At 37.6% G+C, this 22,893-nt stretch overlaps 1 protein-coding gene across 9 annotated transcripts in view; it reads right to left on the bottom strand.

Moving 5' to 3' along the window:
• diaph2 (diaphanous-related formin 2) overlaps positions 1–22,893 on the bottom strand; it is a 340,283-nt gene that overhangs the window by 125,185 nt on the left and 192,205 nt on the right. For all 9 annotated transcript variants that reach the window (XM_026329686.1, XM_026329687.1, XM_026329689.1 and 6 more), the window contains 3 exons: positions 10,643–10,744; positions 8,112–8,351; positions 3,506–3,635 (listed from right to left, as the gene is read on the bottom strand). In XM_026329686.1, coding sequence (XP_026185471.1) covers positions 3,506–3,635; positions 8,112–8,351; positions 10,643–10,744 — 472 coding nt within the window. The remainder of the gene's footprint in view (positions 1–3,505; positions 3,636–8,111; positions 8,352–10,642; positions 10,745–22,893) is intronic.

The following is a 22,893-nucleotide window of genomic DNA, read 5'->3' as shown; positions in this document are numbered from 1 at the left end:
GGAGCCGCCAAATACCAAAATCGAGGCGCCTCGTCCTCCGAAAATCCCGCAACTGGAACCGAAAACCGAGGGGAAAATCCATATTTAGTCCCGGAGGCAGTTGAGGCACCCAGCAGACCGGCCCTCAATCGCACCAACCAACCCGCACGACGTCCACATCTCCGTCTTTCTAGGTAGAAGCACGTGACGACACGGGCAGGACGACGTTCCGGAACACAGCGACGACACGGGCAGGACGACGTTCCGGAACACAGCGACGACACGGGCAGGACGACGTTCCGGAACACAGCGGAGGCAGCGGGTTTTGTCTACAATGGTCAGACAACAACACTTCACGGGCAGCCGATCGAAGATGTAGCAGTGTTTGACGGTCATAAACCAGGGACGACGAGATCAATTGAGGGTAATACACTAGAAATAGCAACACAACAGACATGAGGAGAAGCGAGAGACGGCCAGCCATACACAGCGGCGCCATCTTGGACTATTTTACAACATTTAAGATCATAAATATAAGGAGTAAAATAACACTGATAACACATTGAATTAATTAACACCTAAAATGAATTACCAATATTGTTCTGAAATGCTGCAGTTTTTATGCTTTTATGCCTTTTAGAAAAATAGACAACCTAACCAGTGTAATTGCACAGTAAAGTACAGATGTTTTTAATCATTGGGATGTAAAAAAAAAAAAAAAACAATGTCAGCTGCTAAAAGTAATGAATATCAAAACATAATCATTTCACTAATATCTCAAATACAACTATTTTCTGCTAATACTTCACTGAAGCAATATGTCCACATTGCATTGTGGGCCCATCCTCGTGTCTAGGTCCTATCTGGAACATCTGCAGATTATTGGCCCTGCCTTGTGAATTTTAATTAAAACTGACCTTGATACAGGTAGTCTTTGACAATGGCTGAATCCTAGGAGAGATAAAGACACTACTAAAGGAACATCTTTATGTGCTGGACTTAGTTATTGTTAACCTCTACCTCCATAAGGGCACTATCTGATCCTAGACAAGTTTATGGTCACACTGATATCTGATCTAATAAGATCTACATCTGTTTTGGGTTAACTTAGGCTTTTGAAAAGATAAAGAACATGTCTCTAATGCTTGCACATTTTAATTGAACATTTTATACCAGTCAGTAAAATGACAGAACTTCTTTTTATTGCAATTCCTTCTAGCTGTGTTTGTTGAAATGTACAACACGTCATAGTGGGCACAGTGAACAAAATATTAGTCGGACAGATTTAGTACAGCATGAATTATTACTTTATCACTGCAAATAAACTTGCCAGTGACCCACATCATATCATATATTAAACACATCAGAAGGCACTAATAGAAATCTACATTTATTTAGAATAAAAGCACTAAAACAGCCCTTTATTGCTACCCATAGCAATAAAAAAAAAACTAGTGGGTTACGTTATTAATAGATTTTGGCTTGGCTAAAAATAAGAATTCCTTTATAGGGCCATTGTCATTGTCACTATACTAATAAACATCTGATTATAGTTGTGGAATGGTCATGGATAAGAAAAACAACATTTCACAGTGGACTCCAACATCTGTCTCCTCTGGGAAAGTTCTGTGTTTGATGCAGTTAAGAATAATTAGAGATTACCCTCATTAAAATATTTATAAGCCAGCTGTAAAAGTCACAAAATTTTAATTACTGTACGAAACAGATATGAACCATTTTAAATTGTGGTGAAAGTGGTGAAATAAAAACTGTGTCAAGATTGAGGCAATAGCAAGGTGGCAATCCAGTTTCTCTGAGAAATTGTGCACTGGGGGAGTCAACATCTGAAGCACCCAATCAAGCCAGCGGAATTATGATTTCCTAGGGAAATTATCGAGGTCTGATTGCACTTATCAATAAGAATATTAATTGTACAACTTCCAACCACCGTAGATGGCCATTTGATTACATCTGAATCCCCCACATCCCTGTTGGTGTCCCTTTAAAGCAAGTCCTCCTCCACAGATCTCTGACAATCAACAATCAGAAATCAAATTCTTGGGAAACAGAATTTGTTCATGCGAGAGCCAAAAAAGAACAATAAAATATTTGTTTTTTATCCTTTCACAAAGACAAGTTTTAACTGTTAAATATGTCTGTTAAACATGTTCCATGCAATACATTTGGCTTTAATGTAATTTTATGCTGCGTATATTATTTACTTTGTCTATTGTAAACAATGATTACGACAACAAATAAATAATACAGACACTCATTTGAGCAATTCTAGTCACGTTAGAGGAAAGCACTCTATCAGAAACCAGAGAAAACAAATAAAAAAAAGAAAAACATCATCACAGGAGGCTATCATGCAAAATGGTTTCTGACTTGTTGGTAAGAGTGTGCAGTGTATTAGGATGAGAATATTCGATTTTTGTTTTATGTGAAAGAAGACCAAAAGCTTGTAAAGGATCTGGAGATACTGATAAATAATTAAGCAATACTCCAGTGTTATAGAGGGATTAAAAACTTTCCAAAGACATGCAAGTGCTAGTGCATGGCCTCCAATCACTGTTCTTTTGTGCCTCAAAGAAAATCTATACAAATCGATTTTTAGAGGCTCATCAACAGAGATTTCAGCTTTCCATATATCCATAATTTAAAGGTGGTGTAAAATATATGGATTGTAATGTGGCAAAAAAAATGTTAATGGTAACAGATTTGAAATGCAGAATATTTTAGAACAAGATCACTTGCTTATTTAAAAATTGTAACCCTCCCTCTAATTCAGTTCGGCACATACTTTGGTGTGTGAGCAATGTCTCAAAATGTAAACACGTCTCATAAACTGTTACAGTATTCCACTGAAAATCCAGTTTAATTATATGTAATGATCAGTGAAACATCAGAAGCATGGTGCACAGAATAAACGGCTTTTATCATCCCTACCCCTTACATAGTTCCTCAGGGTTTTTTGCAAGCAGCATTTATTTCCTGGCCTCAATCATTTAACTGGCTTCTCCTTGAATAATTCATTTCCATGAAATGACAAAGTTGATATAATTCAAAATTTGTGCATACAGACATCTAAATATATACAGGCCATGATGACTATTCAGTCCACTTAAACAATGGCAGGAAGCCCCAGTCAAGTGCATAATTAGTTGAATTAGATTAAATAACCAATTACGAGACTAACAAAGTAAATAAGCCCCCAGGGATTCCACCAAATGCTTGAGAATAGAATTAGAGTGGAATTAGTTTATTGACAGGCTGACTGACAGTGCGGACAGACACTTCTATTTCTGTCGCAAAGACTGTGTTAGCTGTTGTCATCGAAGGAAATACATTCAATAAAGTGTGAAAATACTTAGAAAATAAACCAATAAACTAAAATAAATCACATAAAGTTAAGATTTCTGTCTTCTTCAGATTCTGTTCATCATCAGAGGATGTTTTCACTTTAATAACCAGCGTAGAGGTGGGAATTATGATATGTGATGTAACACATACTGTAAAGACATACCTTTGCTGGCACTCTCCACATGCTCCAGTTCATCTGGAAACTTCAGAATATCTGGGTAATTCTCTTCACACTTCCCAGCCAGGAAATGAAGAAGTGTTGTACCCTGACTGTTAGATTTGGTGTCTCGGAGCTACAAAGAAAAAAAAAAAGAAAAGAATTGATTTGCCTGGATTCTTACACTTGTCAGATATAATACACACCTTTTTTTCCTCAGCTCAGTAAAAAATATGTGTCATATCTCAGTTAAATTTTCTGAACTAGACAAATACTGATTATTGTCTAGTTCAGAAAATGTAATGACCGGCTACTCCTGCTTGACCTGTAAGACTTTTCTGAAGGTGATGTTAAAAATTGAAAAGAGGAACTAAATCCATAACAAATTAAAAGTAATGTCTGTATTTCTTAATCAAGGTCACTGAAAATAAGTAGTCAATGTGACAGTCCCTAAGAAAGCTAGTGACCAGTGATTAAAGGCACACCACATCCTGCAGAATCTATGGTTAGATGCCTGGTATGCCTGATATGACGCTCCGAGCTTTCGGTTTTACAATAAGTACATAAAAGTGTCAGTGATGCGACTTTTAGTGATTCAAATTAGTTTTTACTTTAAGTCTGATAATACATAATACCTGTCTTGTTAATAGTGCACAGGTAAATCCATGTGTGTCTACACTGTGGAAATAACTATGACTAAAAATATTTAGGAAGTACAAAGTCAATTTATGCCATCTTAAAGTTTCAACAGCACAGCACAAGGCAGCCAGGTTAATAAGCATCTGTGTAATAGGTACCACTTAGCTGTTCAACAAATCTCCAGTATCAAATGAGGGACTGGATAGAGGGACGGTACATAAAGAGAATATACAATAAAAATGCATTATGAGGAGACATAACACATATCTGCAACCAATTACAGATGGCTAAACAAAAACAGACACACACAGTATACATACTGCACACACAAAAAATGATACCACTCTCATGGGAATAAACCAAAAAACTGGGCAGAAAAAGTTTGAAACAAAGTACTGTTTGCCAAGTACATATGTGTGTGTGTGTGTGAGAGAGAGAGAGAGAGAGTACACAGAAGCTGGAGTCTCCACATCAGTGCATAGGAAACTTGTTCCATATTCATTCCCCCACCGTGATTGCCATGCTGTTCGAATGGCATGCTGGGAAAGCTAATTAGCACAACCCACCTCTGTGTACTCATACTGATAATATCTGTGCTGTAAACAGCCTGCAGTTGGACATGCACACACATTCGCACATGCAAACGTGTACATGCTCACACACACACAAACGCAATTACAGACAGCCAGACACATACACTCACACACAAACACAAACACACGTACTTTCATTAGATGAGGATCAAGCATTTGCTCATGTTTGGTAATCGCATTTTTTTCTTATGGATTTTAAATTTTAATTTCCCTATTGTTATACCTAAAACTGTCTTTACCACTCAATAAAGTCAGTATCTGCTATGCTGAATTCCACTACAAACCAATGTACGTAATACATAATAACGAAAAGGCGACCAAATTAAAAAAAAAAAAAAAAAATAGGAATTGAATGTTAAACAGTACATTTACTGAAACAATATTTCTAAATAATATGATACGATGGTACAAAGTAGCATCTCTAGCTTGGAGTTCTGTATATTGTCCTCTGCCTCACTAAGTTATTAACATTTTATCAGTGGTTTCTTTAACCTGAACTAATCTAGTGCCCATGCATGGCAGGAGAATGGGCACACTGTGGGCTTTTATTGAGTGCAGTGGGTGTAAGTGGAGAAACCATGTGGCTTCAGGTAATACAGCAGCAGTCATTAAAATTATCCGATGAAACTGGAAGCATATTAGCATTGTGAGGTGAATATCACTGACATAATAAGACTGGACCCAGTCCACAGAGTATGACTGTTCTCTGATTCATTAGCAGATCCCTTTAAGTGCTCTACCCAAACCTGTATTTTTAATGTACAAGTGTAATGATATAATCTATACTATAATTAGGGCTTTTCATTTTAAAATTAAATTTTAAAGAAAATCTGGGATTTAATTAGTTAATGTTGAATTTTAAGGAAAAGGTAAAATATTGAGCTTTGAAAATACCATGTGCAGCACAAAATGTGTCCTTTAAGCATTTATTTACCCTGTACCTTGTATTACTGCAACCTTTTACCTAAATTACTATAAACTTCAAATGAACAGCACAAACTAAATCCTCTGGCAAAAGCAAATTTACCATATTTTAAAAGAAAGTACAGTGAAATAAAAGGAGCTGTTACTGGTAGAGATAACCCATTCTGCCGAGGGCCTCCATCACTATATCCTACATAAAGCCCAAAGTGATGTTATTTTCACACTTTGAGTCAGTGCTTGAAGATATCGTGAGAACTGTGCCACGGGCTGTGAGATGTCTGTGCACACGTTGAGATTGAGCTGGTTTATGTCAAAGTCTGGGGCATTTTTTAATTCTGGTCCATCCCTTGTTCCGGTCATTTTGAAGTTTGTGTTAAAGCTAAAAGTGGAGGGCTATTACCATTATAGCACCTAAGCTTTGAAATGCTCTCCTTGAAGATCTAGGGTTACCTCGAATTTTACCTCAAATCTTGTCTTTAAAAGTACCTATATAAAATGGCTTTTTATAGCTGCCATTTTTTACAAGAGCTGCTTACAATGTGTCTCATCCCATTATGTTTTAATGGGGCAACTGGAGAGAGTGCATATAAAGCTACTCCTTCAAACAAATATGCTCATTTGAAGTAAATGGAAAAACAGTGCTTCATTACTGTGTTGCTGTAAGCAAAACCTGAACAATGATATCATTTCATCTTTCATAACATAAATTGCCTTGAGGTGGCATTATTCTAAATCCCTCACTAGTCAGAACAATACATTCCAACACATTGAACACTTAGAGTGGCAAGTTTCATTACAATCCAACAAGCTTCCACTTAAATTTCTATGTAGAAAATAAATAACCAACACAATAATTAACTAATAACAGAAGAAGTGGCAATGGGAATATAGATCTCTCACACTAACAGAAGGATTGTCGGCCCTTGATTGCTCAATTTAACTTCTGCAGACAGGATTGCAGCTAAAGATCAACACAGTGCATGCTGCACATATGACTACAAATTATACTGTTTATGAGTAGGAAAAGAACATGTAGTTTATAAATATAAAGCACACGAGGCCATTCATGACTGAGTGAGAATGAGGTATGTATAACTGTATAAAAACACTGCTAACTGTAGCAGTAATGGGAAATTGACAAGTTTGCACTGAAGCTGGGTAGCTGACTCCCTGTTACCAAGTCAAGTGCCTAATAGATACGTTGTCTTCTGCTTAAAATTAACACAAATCATAGCCATGTGGTCTTTAATTATTAAGCAGCACCTGTGGATGTGTTTTCCCTCAGTATGATAGGGATAAGGCCCAAGAGAAGCAATATTTCTTTGTTTTTGAGTCATACAGCAGATGGTTGTATCTCCTAAATATCCTGCCTCTTTCTCTTTTCTCTATTAAGTGTTTCCTTACAGTGAAATTATGTTTTGTAAAAGTAAATTGAAAACTTAGTGTGATAAAAATTTTTGAAAGACGAAAACTAACAATTACTTGTAAAGTTAACATCTTTTTAACACTAAACTATAGACACACAATATCTACATTCCCCTGTTGCCTTTGTAATGTCAGAGCTGATGTACAGCTGACAAGGCTGGCTCCCAGGCGATTTGTGTGTCCTTGGCAGGAACAGGGGCGAAAGTGGAGAGCTGAAGGTGGAAGGCAAAGGTGGGTCCATCTGTGCCCTTCCCCATGCTGTTCCTTCCCACCATCACACTCCTCCTCCCTGATGAGGCCATTAGGTACCCTAGACCTGCCACCCAGGGGACCATTTACGTGATTGACTAAAGTGAGAAAGCACACTTTTTCCTTGTCCATCAATAATGGCCCAATCAGCCACCTGAGGCGTTAGCAGGCTCTACACTGACACTCCACTCTTATTCAGTCAGCTTGCAGGAATACCAAAGGCATATTGGATTCGCCATACTAAAGCCTTTTTCACAGACAGAACCTGCAAGGCTTCCGATATGCATGTTAGGCGGTTGCTTTTGACATTCACACTTAGGTCTCCCATATGGAACAATCCCATGCTGAGTGTTTTCACATGACATGACTGATCCATTTAGTATGATTGTTTAGAGTAGATCAGCCCCTGTTTCTGTTCTCTCTGCAGACATGCTGTAACAGCAAAGAGTTTCAGAATAATGATACACACAAAGAAGTGTTATAAAATCTCAATCACGTGGCCTAGCAATGATTTGGGTTCTACAACTTATTTTTGCTGTTTATTCTCAGTTTGATTGGCAACCACAGGCAACACTGGAAGGATGCTTGCCCCTGCTATAGCATCAGCATTAGTTCTGAAATGGTTGCTGAAGTCACATTAGTTGATAGAGTGCCTCAAATGTCTTTGGATCCATAATCAATTCAGCAGTTTCAGAATCATGTTTCGTCTTAATGTCAGATTTTGCTGCAGATATTTTCACAACATGGTTTTCATGTGGTTGTGTGGCACTTTGCTGTGTTACCTTGGAGAGGAAGCCGATGTTGAAACCAAACGTCTGGGCATTCCTTGAGCCAGCATTCATGTAATTGCCAACCAGCAACACCAACTCCAGGAGTTTGCAAAAGCCTTCACTCTTCTTCACCTCCTCACAGGCGAATGTCACATTCATGATGTCTGGTCGGATGTTATTCACTTGCTCCTCAAATGTCAGCTTGAACAGAATTCCATTGAGACGTGGTCGCAGAAGCTTCACTGAACTCATCTAAGGATAATAAAAACAACAATTAATAAACACATAGCCATCCATCCATTATCTATACTCGCTTATTTCTATTTAAGGTCACAGGGATCGGCTGGAGCCTATCTCAGCTCTCTTTAGGCGAAAGGCAGGGGTACACCCTGGACAGGTCAAACACATAACCAAATATAAATAAAGTAGCTGGTGTTGTACGCTGTTTAAACAACTAGTCCTCAGGAATAAACGTTATGGTGATGGTCTTGAGAGGCACACTATTTCATTAATAAACAGTTATTTGAACTTAAGTAAAACAGGCACGATGTCCAATCACATTTACAGTGCTATATATCAGGCATTATTTGTGTAATCCTCCTTTATAAATATATGTATTAGATAAAGAGGCCAATACACTTGTTAGACAAATAAAGTTGCACCATTGTGCCATGTTGAATCTCTGGTGTAATTATTGCTGCTAGCTTTAATGAACTTAAACTCAACTACCCTCTTTAGCAAATAGGATTAACCTGTTTTCTGTTTCCCTCTAGACTTTCATATGGATAAAGGAATCTTTGAATAAACAGATTTGCCATAAATAATATAACAAGAATCAATATTTGAAGGAAAAAAATGAAGGAAAATGAGACAAAACAGCTATGAAGATGGGAGGGAATTAAAATAAATAGGATTTTGGCTGTCAGATATGTGGCAAAGGAGAAACTAGAGAAGTTCTACAGATTGCTGTATAATCTAGTGCTTGAAGGCAACTGTCCAACTCATAATGTTTCATTACTGCTCAAATTTATTCATGTGTATGGGCAAGTTGTCTGTCAAACAATCTCCCCTCCCTCCACACCAATCCCCACCCACCTCAATTCCTTGCACACACATTTGTACACACTCACACAGTCCTCCTCTTTCCCTCACTTGAATTGATTTGTATACAATAAGGAGAAATCACAATGAAAGTGAGAACACTGGTGACAGCTCTGGCAGAGAAAAGCATGAACATGACTTATTTCCCAGGGGAACTAAATAGCTCTGCACTGAGGAGCTGCTTCATCAGTGGCTAGGTATATGATCACAACATTGGTGAGATCACGAGGGAAACTGCCACCCGATGCTTCATTACATCTTAAAAAAAAAAAAAAAAAAAAAAAAAAAAAAAAAAGCCTTCAGTGTCTAAGTAACTAGGGACATGAAGCGCATTGAACATTTCTTTTATAAAACTGTGTAAAGTACCTCTATGATCGTGTTGTAAAGTTTGAAAATAACATTTCCTTTTACAGTTGGCTAAAGTGCTGGGTATTCACTTGGTAAATGGATGGCAAGAAGAGTTAATGAAAAAGTAATTACAGCTGTAACTAACTTGAAAGGTTAAAACTGCTTGATAATGTACTTCTCTTCCTCTACAGCTGATTTACCATGCCACAGTTCAACCCTGCTTGTTTAGTTATTCTCAGCACAGGCTAGTGTGAAATGGTTGCAATCAGTGCATGGACATTTTCATATCCAAAGGCTTGCCTGCTAATTGTTATCTATTTATCATGTGAAACCTTTTGTTTTGATCAGTGAAAATAAAGATGACTTCCTGAAGATTATACTGCAAGTTTTCAAGATGTTATCCTATCACTGCAAGAGATAGAACTTTGGCTGTTCATTGTAGATCGATTAGAGGACTGGGATCACCAAGCTGGCTGACTACAGCTGCATGCTTTTCAAAGAACTTGATTACAGACAGGATTCATAGCCTTAGGGTATGGTTTTATCATGAGACAACATTGACAGTTGATGTCAAAATATGGCATTCACTTCATTCTTGATGCTGAATCCTAATCAAAAATAACTGAACTGTTCTTTGCTGGAATCAAAAGTATTTTTTTTTATCTTAGTGTCTGTCTGGCTGGGAGACAGGCTACCAAATTCTTTTTGATTAAATATGCACATTATATAGTTTGATGTTTAAACAAACATTACTCTAACTGGGGATGTTACAGTGACACAGATCTACAAATTACACATTTCCTAATTTCCTGGTCTTAGCTAAACCACTTTTCAAACCCAGTAACCCCCCAACCCAAAAACTGAATTTGAAACAATGGTGAGAAAGACCAAGAAAAGTCTGGAAGTGCAGTGTGCATGTGTGTGTGCCTGTTTCAGGTATACACATATATATAAAAAAGTGGTTTAATAAAAAAAATAGAATTTCTCAGCTCTGTATGCTTACAAATGTTTCACTATAGAAGACTGGAAGTATGATTGTGCATACTGCATGTTGTCTTGGGGCGATCCACTCGGCAACAGGAAATTATACTCACCACAATGCCAAACTGCTCCGACTCCACTAGTTCTTCATATTCACCCTTTAGTTCCGCTAGCGCATTCAGCTCTTTCTGCTCTGGCAGGTTCTTTATCAGGTTCTACAAATGGGAAACCATACACAAACACAGACAAACGCACACACACACACACACCGAGCTACTGTTAATGCAAATCTCTTTTTTTGTCCATGCCAGGATAAAATCACCTCACAGACAAGGATGAGAGGGTATCTCACACAGTAAGAGCAGAAAGAAAGTGTGTTGCTGCTGAGTGAGGTCCTATTTAACTTACCTGATTAGCTAACAGTCTGACACACACACACAATTTATCCAACAGTATAAGTTATATATAATTAAAGTATTTTTTTTATTCCATATATCTATCTATATTACATCAGATTTCAGTCAGAATGTATTAATGATCATTTGGTAGAAGAGTGAGTAAATAAGGTCAAATAATTACTTTCAATGTTGGCTTTTTAGTGTGACAGTCGTGGCCCTTAGCCAATTACTGAATATTTCAAAAACCTTCAGATAACCGACCTTTTACTGTGTAATCCACATCACCTTGCAACTGTCTTACAAGTACATGCACAGGGTTTGCCATTAATTTGCTACTTTCCTGTTAAATTACTCTTGAAGGAGCAGAAAAAAGATGATGCTGCTAGTGGTGAGGTTGAAAATTAAGGTGGAGATGAGGAAGATGATGGGAGGGGCTGTGTTTTCTGTAAATGTTAATTGTTTGTGTGAAGGTCAGTCAAGTTAATATAATTGACCACAGCGACTTTTCTCCTCTTTTTCTCAGGAGAGAAGAAGAAGTGCCCTTTTCCAGGTCTTCACAAAGCTTCCTTCCTCATTAGCTGCCCAAATTTATTCAGTGGGAGCAGACTGGCGCAGGGTCACGTGGCCAGATGGGAACCCAGACAGGGAAAACAAGGGAGCAGACTCTGCTGCTGAGCCACGAGCCTGGCTGACCACTCTACAGACCTCAGCAGTCATCACGGCACCATGGCCAGAGTCTACTGCTCACTAATGATGACATCTCTGTCCTTCCCTCAGGGAATTCAGTAATATAAAAAGTAAGCCATAATGCAGGCCTGGCATTCCTGTTTGGGAGGAAGGGAGCCATTATATCAAATGCTGCTTGCTTTTGCTGAGGCCCCAATTAGGGTCTGTAGAAAGCAATGGTGTCTTGACAATGAAGGCTTTTGATCAGATCAGCAAAAAAATAAAGGATTGTTGATAATAAAAAACTTTTTTATAATAATGGTAATTGTAAGAATCATATTGGTGTTTCCCTTTCCCTCCTTTGAGCCAGAGGAATAAGTGCTAATTATTCACCCATGACCATTCATACTGTACAACATACCTGACACAGCTTTTAGTTACAAGTGTTGACTGAATTTAAATGTAACTGTGACTGAAAATCTTAACAGACTCAATCATAATATTAATTAGGTGCTTCTTTTGTAAGCTTTAAAATGTGCACTATTAGCTAAATAAAAATGTTCCAGATATAATGATTGACTATTCGACATATTTTATGTTGCTTATCTCTTAAGCTCTATGAGACAGCTGCTGGATTAGTAACTAAGTGCTCCCTGACGGTATATGACTGGTTCCGAATAAAATGCAAACCATTGATCTGTTATAATAGTTAATGCTACTACTGTGTCAGTTCTGCTATTTTTTTTTGTTTGTTTGTTTTTTTCTGGCATGAACAATCCCAGATATGTTTTCAACCTTACACAGTAAGTTTTTACAGCCCCTTTCCACTGGAGTTAAGTGTGGTTTGGCATGATAAATGGAGGGAAGTGTTATTGGCAGGATTTTTGTTGGTTAATGTATTCCAGCCCATTTCTAATTTCTAATATTGTATGTTTCCTTCTTCAGTGAAGCTGTGAAGTTTTTATACTTTTCAGTCATAAAACTTAAGCATGTAGAAATCCATGGTAACATACTATATATAAATTGGAGACGTTTGTAATTAACTTGGAGATGTTTGTAATTATATTAGAAATGAGTTTATTCTTCGGAATAAAAAGGTTATCTTATATTATCCATCCATTCATCCATCCATCATCTACACCCGCTTATTCTTAATTAGGGTCACAGGGATCTGCTGGAGCCTATCCCAGTTCTCTTTGAGTGGAAGGCAGGGGTACACCCTGCACAGGTCACCAGTCCATCACAGGACCTTATACTAAATGATTCAAAATGATTCAAAATGCAACAGCTGAATACAGCTGGGAGAAAGGAAGACAGGAAGAAGACAAGTTAATGGAAAATCGAATACACCTTGTGCTTGTCATTTCATTTGTCTGTCATCTTGTTAATTATCAGAAACCCCATAGAGCACAATTGACACAAAGGCAGCACCATATGTGTAGCAATGTGGGAGACTGGGTGATGATGCTGGGCCAGACTCTGCACCACAAGCCGCCAGACACACACAGCAGTCTAGGAAAGATTACTAGAAGTACGCCAGCAACACTACACATTCATTTACTGCCTTGGGCAAAGATAAAGGTGCTACATATCAGCACATGTGCCAAGATATAGCAAACGACTAACAAAACAGTAGACACAAACAGCAAAATGTGGTTCCTTGGGTTAAAATCTCATAAATCCTACTTTTTAGAAGAGTAGCTAAAAAATTGTAAGCATTTACCCCATTTTGAGGCAGCTAATGGTAAATTTTTGGACTATGGATACATATGCACTTGTCCACTTTACGTAGCTTAAGGTTTAGTCTATTTTAGATATGTGTGGTCTTGAAGTTTTGTATTGTTTTATGTAGCACCATGGCTCATGGAGGACTGCTGTTTCACTTCACTCTGCACTGTTTTCACTGTACATGGGTGAAATGATTATTAAAAGCCACTTGACATCTTAAATGGAAACTGAGGCTCTCTTACAGTTCTGCCACTGGGTTTGGGTTTTCTTTGAATTGGCCTGATTTGACTGATTATTCAAGTAGCAAGCATTTTAACACAAGTCTCCTTGGTCAAATAAAGGGTATATTCAAGGTGTTAACCAACACAAAACACATTCCAAAAGAAAGAAAGAAACAAAATCCTTAATGAATGCAATACATTTAAGTAATCATGTATGTAAGACCTAAGTCAAAATCCTATTCAGCTTTGTGCTCCACAGAAGTTATTAGTTAGTCTTAACTCAGGCTCTTAACATGTCCCCAAATTTAAACAACAGTATTATCTATTGTCCTTCTATTGAATGTCTCTATTGGCAGTTTCAGTATTGTATATTTACTGTATATTTTCATCTGGCTGTGTGTGTATGTGACAAATCAGAATCAATTAATTTTAATTTTACTAATTTTTTGCAGACATAGTGGTTAAATAGCACATGCACTAGCACAATTTATTTCCATCAGTGTGACAACATGTGAACACACTTCGCATGCCTGCCTGTGAAGACACCAGGGCCCTCATGATCCGTCATGGATTTCCTGTGTTTAGACTCTTTTTTTTTTAAACTTTATGTTCAGTCCATGGCCCTCAGCTTTATTTATCTCATCATCCCTGATTTTTTTTGTTTCCCATTAGTCTGTCCTTTGCATTAACCCACCTCTCACCATTACCAGCTGCCAGGATTTCATCTATCGTTTCCATTTGTGTCTAATTTGCTCTTCTTGCTGCATGATTCCCTGCCTTCATTTTGTTTTACCTGTTGGATTTTCTTTCTCCTGAAAGAAAATTTTCTCTTGACCCTCATTTTTTTCATATTCTGGTCAGTATAGGGGCAGCATGGTGGCTGAGTGGTTAGCACTGTTGCCTCACAGCAAGGTCGTGGGTTCGCAACCCGGCCTTTATGTGTGGAGTCTGCATGTTCTCCCTGTGCTTGTGTGGGTTTACTCCGGGTATTCCGGTTTCCTCCCACAGTCCAAAAACATGTATGTCAGGTTGATTGGTGACTCTAAATTGCCCGTAGGAGTGAGTGTGAGTGTGTGAGGTTGTCTGTCTTTTTGTGTCTCTATGTGGCCCTGTGATGGACTGGTGACCTCTCCAGGGTGTACCCCTGTCTTTCACCTGAGAGAGAGCTGAGATAGGCTCCAGCAGATCCCCGTGACCCTGGCTTTCAGGAAAAAGCGGGTATAGAAGATGGATGGATGGATGGTCAGTATAGCTCATATCTATGAATATCCCAGTGTATGTGCTTTTTCTTATATTTCCCTTGTTATTTTGTTATCTTATTAACTGAGGGTTGGTTATGTTACTCTCAGTTCACAAGGGTTTTCTTGACCATTTGGTTTCTTTACTTTGGAGATCCTTTACTTTCCATATATGAGGTAGTAGTCTTGCCTTATCTCTTTGTTATTGTAAAGGACTATGATGTTTTTTCCTTTGTATGATTCACATGTTATTGTCAGCTGATCTGTGTCTTAGTACCTGTTTAGCAGCTCCACATTTGTGTTCCTTGGAAGCCCCATTTTTGTTAACAAAGGAGCCTCCTATATTCAGCCATTTTAAAAACCTGCAGTCATACTGTGAATGATTTACAATACATGGACTTGAAACGTTATTACATAGGGATGTTTTGGGATTTATCATTAATTTTAAATAATTTAAAAACACATTTCACGTGTCATGTATTTTATATTTCATGTTTCTGATTTACACAAACAGTAAAATGCTTTTTGTAGCAGGTTTTTTTGTAATGATATTTCAAGTTAAAGCAAATTAGATGATAAAACAATTTTTAGGTAATATCATGTAGTACTGGATCATGTGATATAAATCACCTATACCTAATGGAGTCACACTGTTGATTTTACACGCTGAAGAAGGGCAGTAGCCTGGAATGCTTGTGCTTTGTTTCAAGTTTTTGTTAAATTAGCCTTGCAAATCCATACCTCTCTTGCTCTGTGCTGCATTTGGCTCCAAGTTAAAATACTTACAGAAACCTGACAATGGTGATTTTTATTTATTTAATAACTACAGCATAGAGAATTGTTTTTGGTTGTTATCCTAGTCTGAAACAGATTAGGATATCACTGCCCACAATACTCAATTTATTATAGATTTACTGCCAGCAAGTCAGCTCAAGGACTCGGACAGACTCACAACATTGTTAGTGGTGTTTTCTCCACACGTTCACTTCTAATTTAATATTTTTTGGTGCATAAACAATATACAAAAAAAAATACCTGTAGTAAATGGTGGTTGTAATAAATAATAATAACTTGACTACTGGTACCCAGCCTTGAAAATGCCTGTACTTGAGGAATGGAAGTTGTTGAGAGGGTAAAGGAGAGTGTAAAAGTAATGAGATACAGGCTACGGTTCACTAAACATTTGTAGAGGATGACAGTATCTGTAGGGCTTTCACTGCTATACTTTGATCTCTGCTGCTGTCAGGCAGCATCCAGTGAATCAAGTTCACAGTTTCACAGCATCTACAAACTCATGCCAAGTTAATACAGTTTAAAAGGGGGTATTAGGCATGTATCAGGCATCAACTTAACCATACAGTTTACAGCACTGCATGCTGTTAGAAACAGCAGGTGCTGATGTAGTGCAATACAAAAAAGTCAAAAGCTTTGATATTCAAAATACAATGAATGTGAGTGACTATTTTAAACCTAGAATTGAAGATATATCCTGGACAATAATAAAATGAACGGTATATATATATATATATATATAATATACGGTATATATATATATATATATATATATATATATATACCGTATATTATATATTATATTTTGTAAAAGCAAAACATTCTTCTTTTTTTAAAATCTTATTTCCTACCACACCCACTTTACAACCGGCACCTCATGAAATATACTTTGAGAACAGAGAAGCTGAATCCCAACAGCAATATAAAAATGATAAAGAAGACCAAGAAACCTTAAGATATAGTCTGAGACAAGTCAATCAATAAAACTTTTCTCAAAGCAATAAAGTCTTTATTAAACTGGGTTAAATAAAGGAGAATCACCTGATGTCTAAAAGATGATCTGAGTAAACTGTGTTCTTCTATGGGTACCTATGGGAAGTCTACAACAAAGACAGAAGAGGAGACATGTCTGCCATGTGCTTGACAGATGTGATTTTCTCCTATTAATTGATTTTCTCATCAATTCTGGGAGACAGAGAAACATGTGGTATTCTGCCCATGCTTTGTGATGAAGAGCAACGTGGGATTGGCACCTCCCTGCCGTGACACCTCAGCAGGCTTCCTACCTGGCTCATAGCAAATCAGTGAAAACATCAGGCTGAATCAATAACAAAATAATAGACAAGAAGAGCTCTCAAAATTCTACAAGGCTTACATCTCAAACCAACTCTTGACGGTTCCAAAAAAGACATTATGTGCAATTTCAGAAGTTATTTTTTCAGCTTAAGAGTCAAAAGAGAAAAAAAACTAACTTTGCAGAATAGTTTGTGGGTGTAGACAGCAGCTATCTCAAACAAAAGGTTACTACCACAGAACTGGAAACTGAATATGTGGAACAAAGGCTATCAAGTTGTGATTTGGTTTCTGACAATGTGGGTAGTTTTGACAGGCAGTTCTCAGTAAAATAGAGTGCAGTGCCTTCCAAATGTAGTTCTTTTTTTCAGTTTGAGCATTTTTAATTTTACAATAACATTCCAAAACCATGTTTGTTTTATTTGAAATCATATGCTGTTAAATGATTTATAATTGTAGATTTTTTATCTTATAAAACATCCATAGGTTGATATTTTAAACAATTAAGGCCAACATTAGATGGCAAGTAGCTTAAGAAAAGAACAACAAATCTTGTCTCAAAGGTAAATATGTTAAACATCAGTCACACAGACTGTCGTCTTACAGAACTTACACCCTGCCAAACCAAACAAACACCTCAAAAGTCACTATGAGCAAAACTACAGTAACAGACTGACAGGCAACAAACTGAGTGTGACAGATTCTAAAATCGTATTAAACTAAACAAGAAAAGCAGTCTGTGAGAAAGATACACACACACACATTCAAAAAAATAGGCTGAGAGAGATGGGGAGGGGAGAGATTAATTTGAGGGCTGGGGCTGGAAGACCTGACAGACTTAGTGTGACATTAAATTTGTCTTTTAGAAGGAAATATGGAATATTTTTTTCTCTATGTTCACACCTGAGCACTTAACATTAACCATGAAGAGTGTGAAGCAGGATTATGATGGAAGTTAACAAGGCATATAGACGGTTCACTTACATAAACAACAGTGATAAGAAAAAAGATTTTGGTAAAAAAGGAGAGAGCAACACAGACAAGTTGCATAGACAAAAAAGGACAAACAAATAAAAGAGTAGAGGCATAGTGATAAACAAAATGTTTCTGAAAGCCATATCCACCCTCACCTGAACCCTGAAACATTCTGAGCCCTACTATTTGGTACAGATAAAAGTTTATATTCATAATTTGTGGAACATATATAATCACCTAATGTATGATGTCATCATATCTTCTTTACTTGAAGACACGTTATATGCAGAACATCTCTTAAACTTGTTAAAGTGGAAAAAAAGGGGACGAACTTCACTGCACTGCATTGTAATTCCCATTCATTTGTAAATCTTCTTCACTTACAACATCTCCTACAGTCATCCTAATAAAGTGCTGGTATATGATGAGACTGTCAATCATAAAAAAAACAGAGCTAGCATGCAAAACAATAATAGAAATTAATTTGTTTGTGGAGTCTGCTGTCTGAGAGGGTATGTGTGAGTGATGTGCCATCTGTCACAGAAACAAAGACACTGAATTGGAGAGTGAAAACAGAAAACTCATTTTTACTCAGTTAAGGAAATACAGCACCCAGTGTGCCTGAGGAGAAACTGCATGGACTCCACCTAATCAAAATGTAACTGTTGTGCATTGTCGTGCACGAACATGCTTGTGTGCATGCATTTGAGAGAACATGTGTGTGCTTTTAATCAATATTCAACTTGAGGACAGACTACCTGGCCTAGACCCTGTGGCTAGAGATCAGCAATGTGGTGATGATCAGTGAAAAGTACATGAAGTACCTTGGGTCCTGTCCATCAATTTCTGAAGCACATTTGATATTGTACCAAGCCAAGCCTCCTCTCTCTTTCCTCTGCCTTTACTTTGTTTATTTAATACATCTCATTTTCTGTCTTATTTTTCCAGGCCCACAAAATCAGCATAATGTATTTCACATTTCATTGTTAAATTAGCATTTGATGCAGAAGAGAGTTATGTGCTGTGTGCCAAAATAAACCACAATTAAGCCCAAGGGGAACCCCGCTTCTCCTGCTTAAACTCTAATCCAACAGGCCCAATACACAGCTATACTTATCGCCTAGCCCCACATGTGCACTTTTAAACCATGCAAATGATGCCCAACAATGTGCCAGGCTGCTACAATCACCTGTTGTTACAGCAGAGAACAAAGGCTGGCATGGACACTGCCAGACCCTGCAGCCAATGGGCTACCATGTGTAATGATGGGTCCATGCATATGGATGAACATTGTGGTGATCTCGGTGATTGACAAGAGAGATAAACAATAATAACAAGCAAGGCTAGTACAAAATACCCTTGTGAAACCTGGCAGAAAGGTTGTTGCCATGGCAAGGTGAAGAGAAGTAGTGCAAAGTTAAAAACTGACAATGCTGGTGACACGTCATAGTCAGTGTATATTACCATTCTAAGTGACATAATATGTAATTCATCACAATTTGAAATGAAGGGAACATTTGAAATACACACCATGTGGCAAAACCAGTGTGCAAGATCATTAAAGTGCTAAAAAAGCTATAAAAGCTATATCATAATAGTTATTATTTTTTGTATTGACAAGTATTTATTTGTATGTACAATTAGAAACAAATAGACTAAATAGAAAATAAGGGCCCAGGTACAATATTAATGCAGACAAAGTGAATACATGTAATTTTGTATAAGGCTAATGAGGCTAATGATATAAACCAGGGGTCCCCAACCTTTTTTGCACCACGGACCAGTTTAATGTAGGCATTTTTTTCACCGACCGGACTTCAAGGTGTGGCAGATAAATACAGCAAAAATAAAATAACACAGCCGGTATAAAAACGAATGTTAAGTGCATGAATTATGGTAAATGGCTTCTTAGCCTTAGCAATATGGTTAGCCACCAAGTATGATGCTCTCAGTGCACTCGCATTTGTTGATGGGTTGGCCCTCATTAATTGTTTCTGTCCTTGCTCACGTTTTTTTTCTTTCAAAAAACTCCAAAGGTTTATCTTTCAATCCAGGGTACTGGATATTATGCAGAGCAGCCTTGGTGCGTGAGAGTCACCTGTTGCGATAAACCCATATTTTAAGTATGACTCCTGATATTGTCTGTTAAAAGAAGCTTTCTTTTTTTTTGGAGGTCGTAGGCTCCTCTTCTGCTTTCTCAGTTGGCCTTTTCCCCTTTGAAAAGAAGCTCTCCAAAGACGTTTGTTTTTTACTCATTTTCACTAGTTTGCGGGCTTATTTATTTAGTAACGTATCACGTGACCGACATATTCGTCTTGATGTACAACAGCAGTTTCACTTTAGTAAAAAAAGACTAATGAAATGGTATTAAATCAACACAGAGAGCACAAAGGAACCATGGATATATTTTCCCATGAATACCGCTACCTCAAGAAACCCAAGAATTAGGCAAATTAAATAAATATTACATGTTGATCTGACCCATCAATTTTTCCATATATTTGGTATAAAGTGACTATGGTAATGGGCTGTGACACTAGTACCTGTTTCAATTAGTTTTATTTTCCTGAATTTCTGTGAAATCTAAACTTTGACATCAGGATGCACTGTGTGAACAACAGTTTAATATTTGCACACAACGCAGGGCAAATTACTGATTACAAATGAACAGCAGTTGTGCAGTGTTAGGCATTAGCTTTTCCTTTTGAAAAGGAGATGGGGTAATATAAAATGCATTGGCAGACATTAAACATTAAGAAGCCACTCTGATATTCTGCAAAACAAGCCCGCAGGGCCGTATCATCCACCAACGAAAAGTGGCTTACCACACACACCAAAAACTGGGCGTGCTTAAACATTTAGTGATGACTCCCCCATTTTGAGCAGCTAGATCACATGACATGTCCTGGGTAGAGGTGGTATAAAGAGCTGCTCTGCACCAGTCTACCAGACAGTTTTTATTTGTGTGATTTCTTACTCTGTACAAGTCTTACAAGTCTTTCTCCATCTTTCCTGTAAAGATGGAAGAAAATGCTGACAGGCCTGATTAAGGTATAGATATGATTAAATTGAAATCAAGTTGAGTACCTCTGCAGCTGAAGCATGAATTAGAATAACTCCACCACATGTATTTTGATCTAACTTTTAAACTTTACCAGCCAACGAATATGACCCTTTGTGTTTATGAATTAACTATGATCCACTGGGGTCTATGTAATGATGAGCTTTGATGTGACATGGCCAAATTAGAAATGGGTTATAACTGGAAATCATAGGGAATCTGCAACTGCTAAACCATGCATGAGAAACCATGACCTTTTTTGCATGATGGAGGTAGAAAAGCCGATTAGACTCTGAAAAGCTTATATTTACCAGGGGCCATCAGAACAGGCTATGCATGTATTCTAGGAAATTTAATATTTTATAAACTGCAATCACAAAGAAAAACTTACAGCAAGTTGTGCCCAATAAGCATCATACATATATATATATAACGCAATATAATGCAAACCTAAATATATATACACACATATATATATAATATATATATACATATTGATTACACCATGTATTTAAAAATCATAAGAAAGCAATGATACTGCAACAATCAAGTAATATGGTAATGAATGAATGTAACAGACACTATGCAATTATGCTCTCAGCCTATTACATCATACTAACCCTGCCAGTGAACTATTATGAGCAACCTCCTGAGTGTGTAGCAGTTGATTACACCATAAACTATTCAAGTTTACAAGTGCTTATTAATAATCTGGGCATTGTTTGGCCTCCTTGTTTTCCATTGGCAAGAACTGTAGGAGCATGGGACCAAATACCATCATTATGCCAGTTAAGCCCTCTCCCAGGGGTAAAAAAACTGTGAGGGACTTTTGGAGAAATTAAAACACTAAAGGAGCGCCAACGGAAGTTAATAGCAGTACGGTCATGGGCATAGACACCTCACAAGTTAAACAATAGGAGTGAGGTAGAATATGCACTTTGCCAGGACGCTAACAAAAAGTACTGAGGAGGGCAAACCAAGCGCAAACACAATGTAACCAGGCCCCTGAAGCCCAGAGCACATGTGACATACTCCCTCCCACATAAACAAGGTCTACAGGACCCTGTCCTTGCTTCTGTTGCCAGACAACAATAGCAGTGAATAGCTCTGTCAAGCTCTGTCAAACAGACCTTTGCCATGGTTTCTGGGGCTCAATCTGTTTTCACTGAGCCAATGTTAATTATTGTCTTTCATTGTTCTTTTCATCTCATTGTTATACAGTGTATGGTAGTGGGGTGGCTTTGATGTCTTTTTGAATTTGAAGAAACTGACCTGATATACAAAAGTGACCTCTGTCCACCAGCACTATGAATATTGGAGTGAAAAAATGAGAGATAGACTGGATGCAAACCTAAATGTGTGTGGTGTTTGCACATGTGCAAGGACCTTACCCACATTTACTGGAAATATACAATACAATTAAGCAGGGGCTAGAGGACAGAGGGAATAACCAATGCCTTATGCATATATAGTACTGTGTGTACATTTGCATGCCGACTGCATGAAGATAAAAATATGAGTGGAATTACAAAGATTCATATTCAGCCTGGATGAGCCTGTGCCAAGACTGTCTGCCAGCATTCAGAGATGTGTACATCATCGCTGAGGCGTTGATGGGACTTAATACAAAATAAGGAGGGCCAATCAACTCTTATCTATCCACTCTGCCAGGGTGACACACTGTAGGGATACTTCAAGGCCAGCACACTGCAACATTCAGCTGACAAATCATTACATTAGACATGTCAGTGGAGATTAAGTTACGGATTTTTAGATGCATTGATGAACACCTTTTGCTTCCTTGATTCCTTCAGTTTACCCTATTTCTCACATATATTATTTCCTTACGTGATTGTCACTTGTCATTAAATTCGTCATGTTCCAGTAATAAGTCATTTTCCTTTATCTTTTAAAGGTAGGGTAGGCTAAGCTGAAAAAACCAACATAAGGAAGCTTGTGCAACAGAAAATATGGCCACCATGGCTTCACTTT

The sequence above is a fragment of the Mastacembelus armatus genome, chromosome 10 (assembly GCF_900324485.2).
Source record: "Mastacembelus armatus chromosome 10, fMasArm1.2, whole genome shotgun sequence".
NCBI classification, from domain to species: Eukaryota; Metazoa; Chordata; class Actinopteri; order Synbranchiformes; family Mastacembelidae; genus Mastacembelus; species Mastacembelus armatus.
The sequence above is the reverse complement of the archived record's forward strand: the minus strand, read 5'-3'. Positions and strand labels throughout refer to the sequence as shown.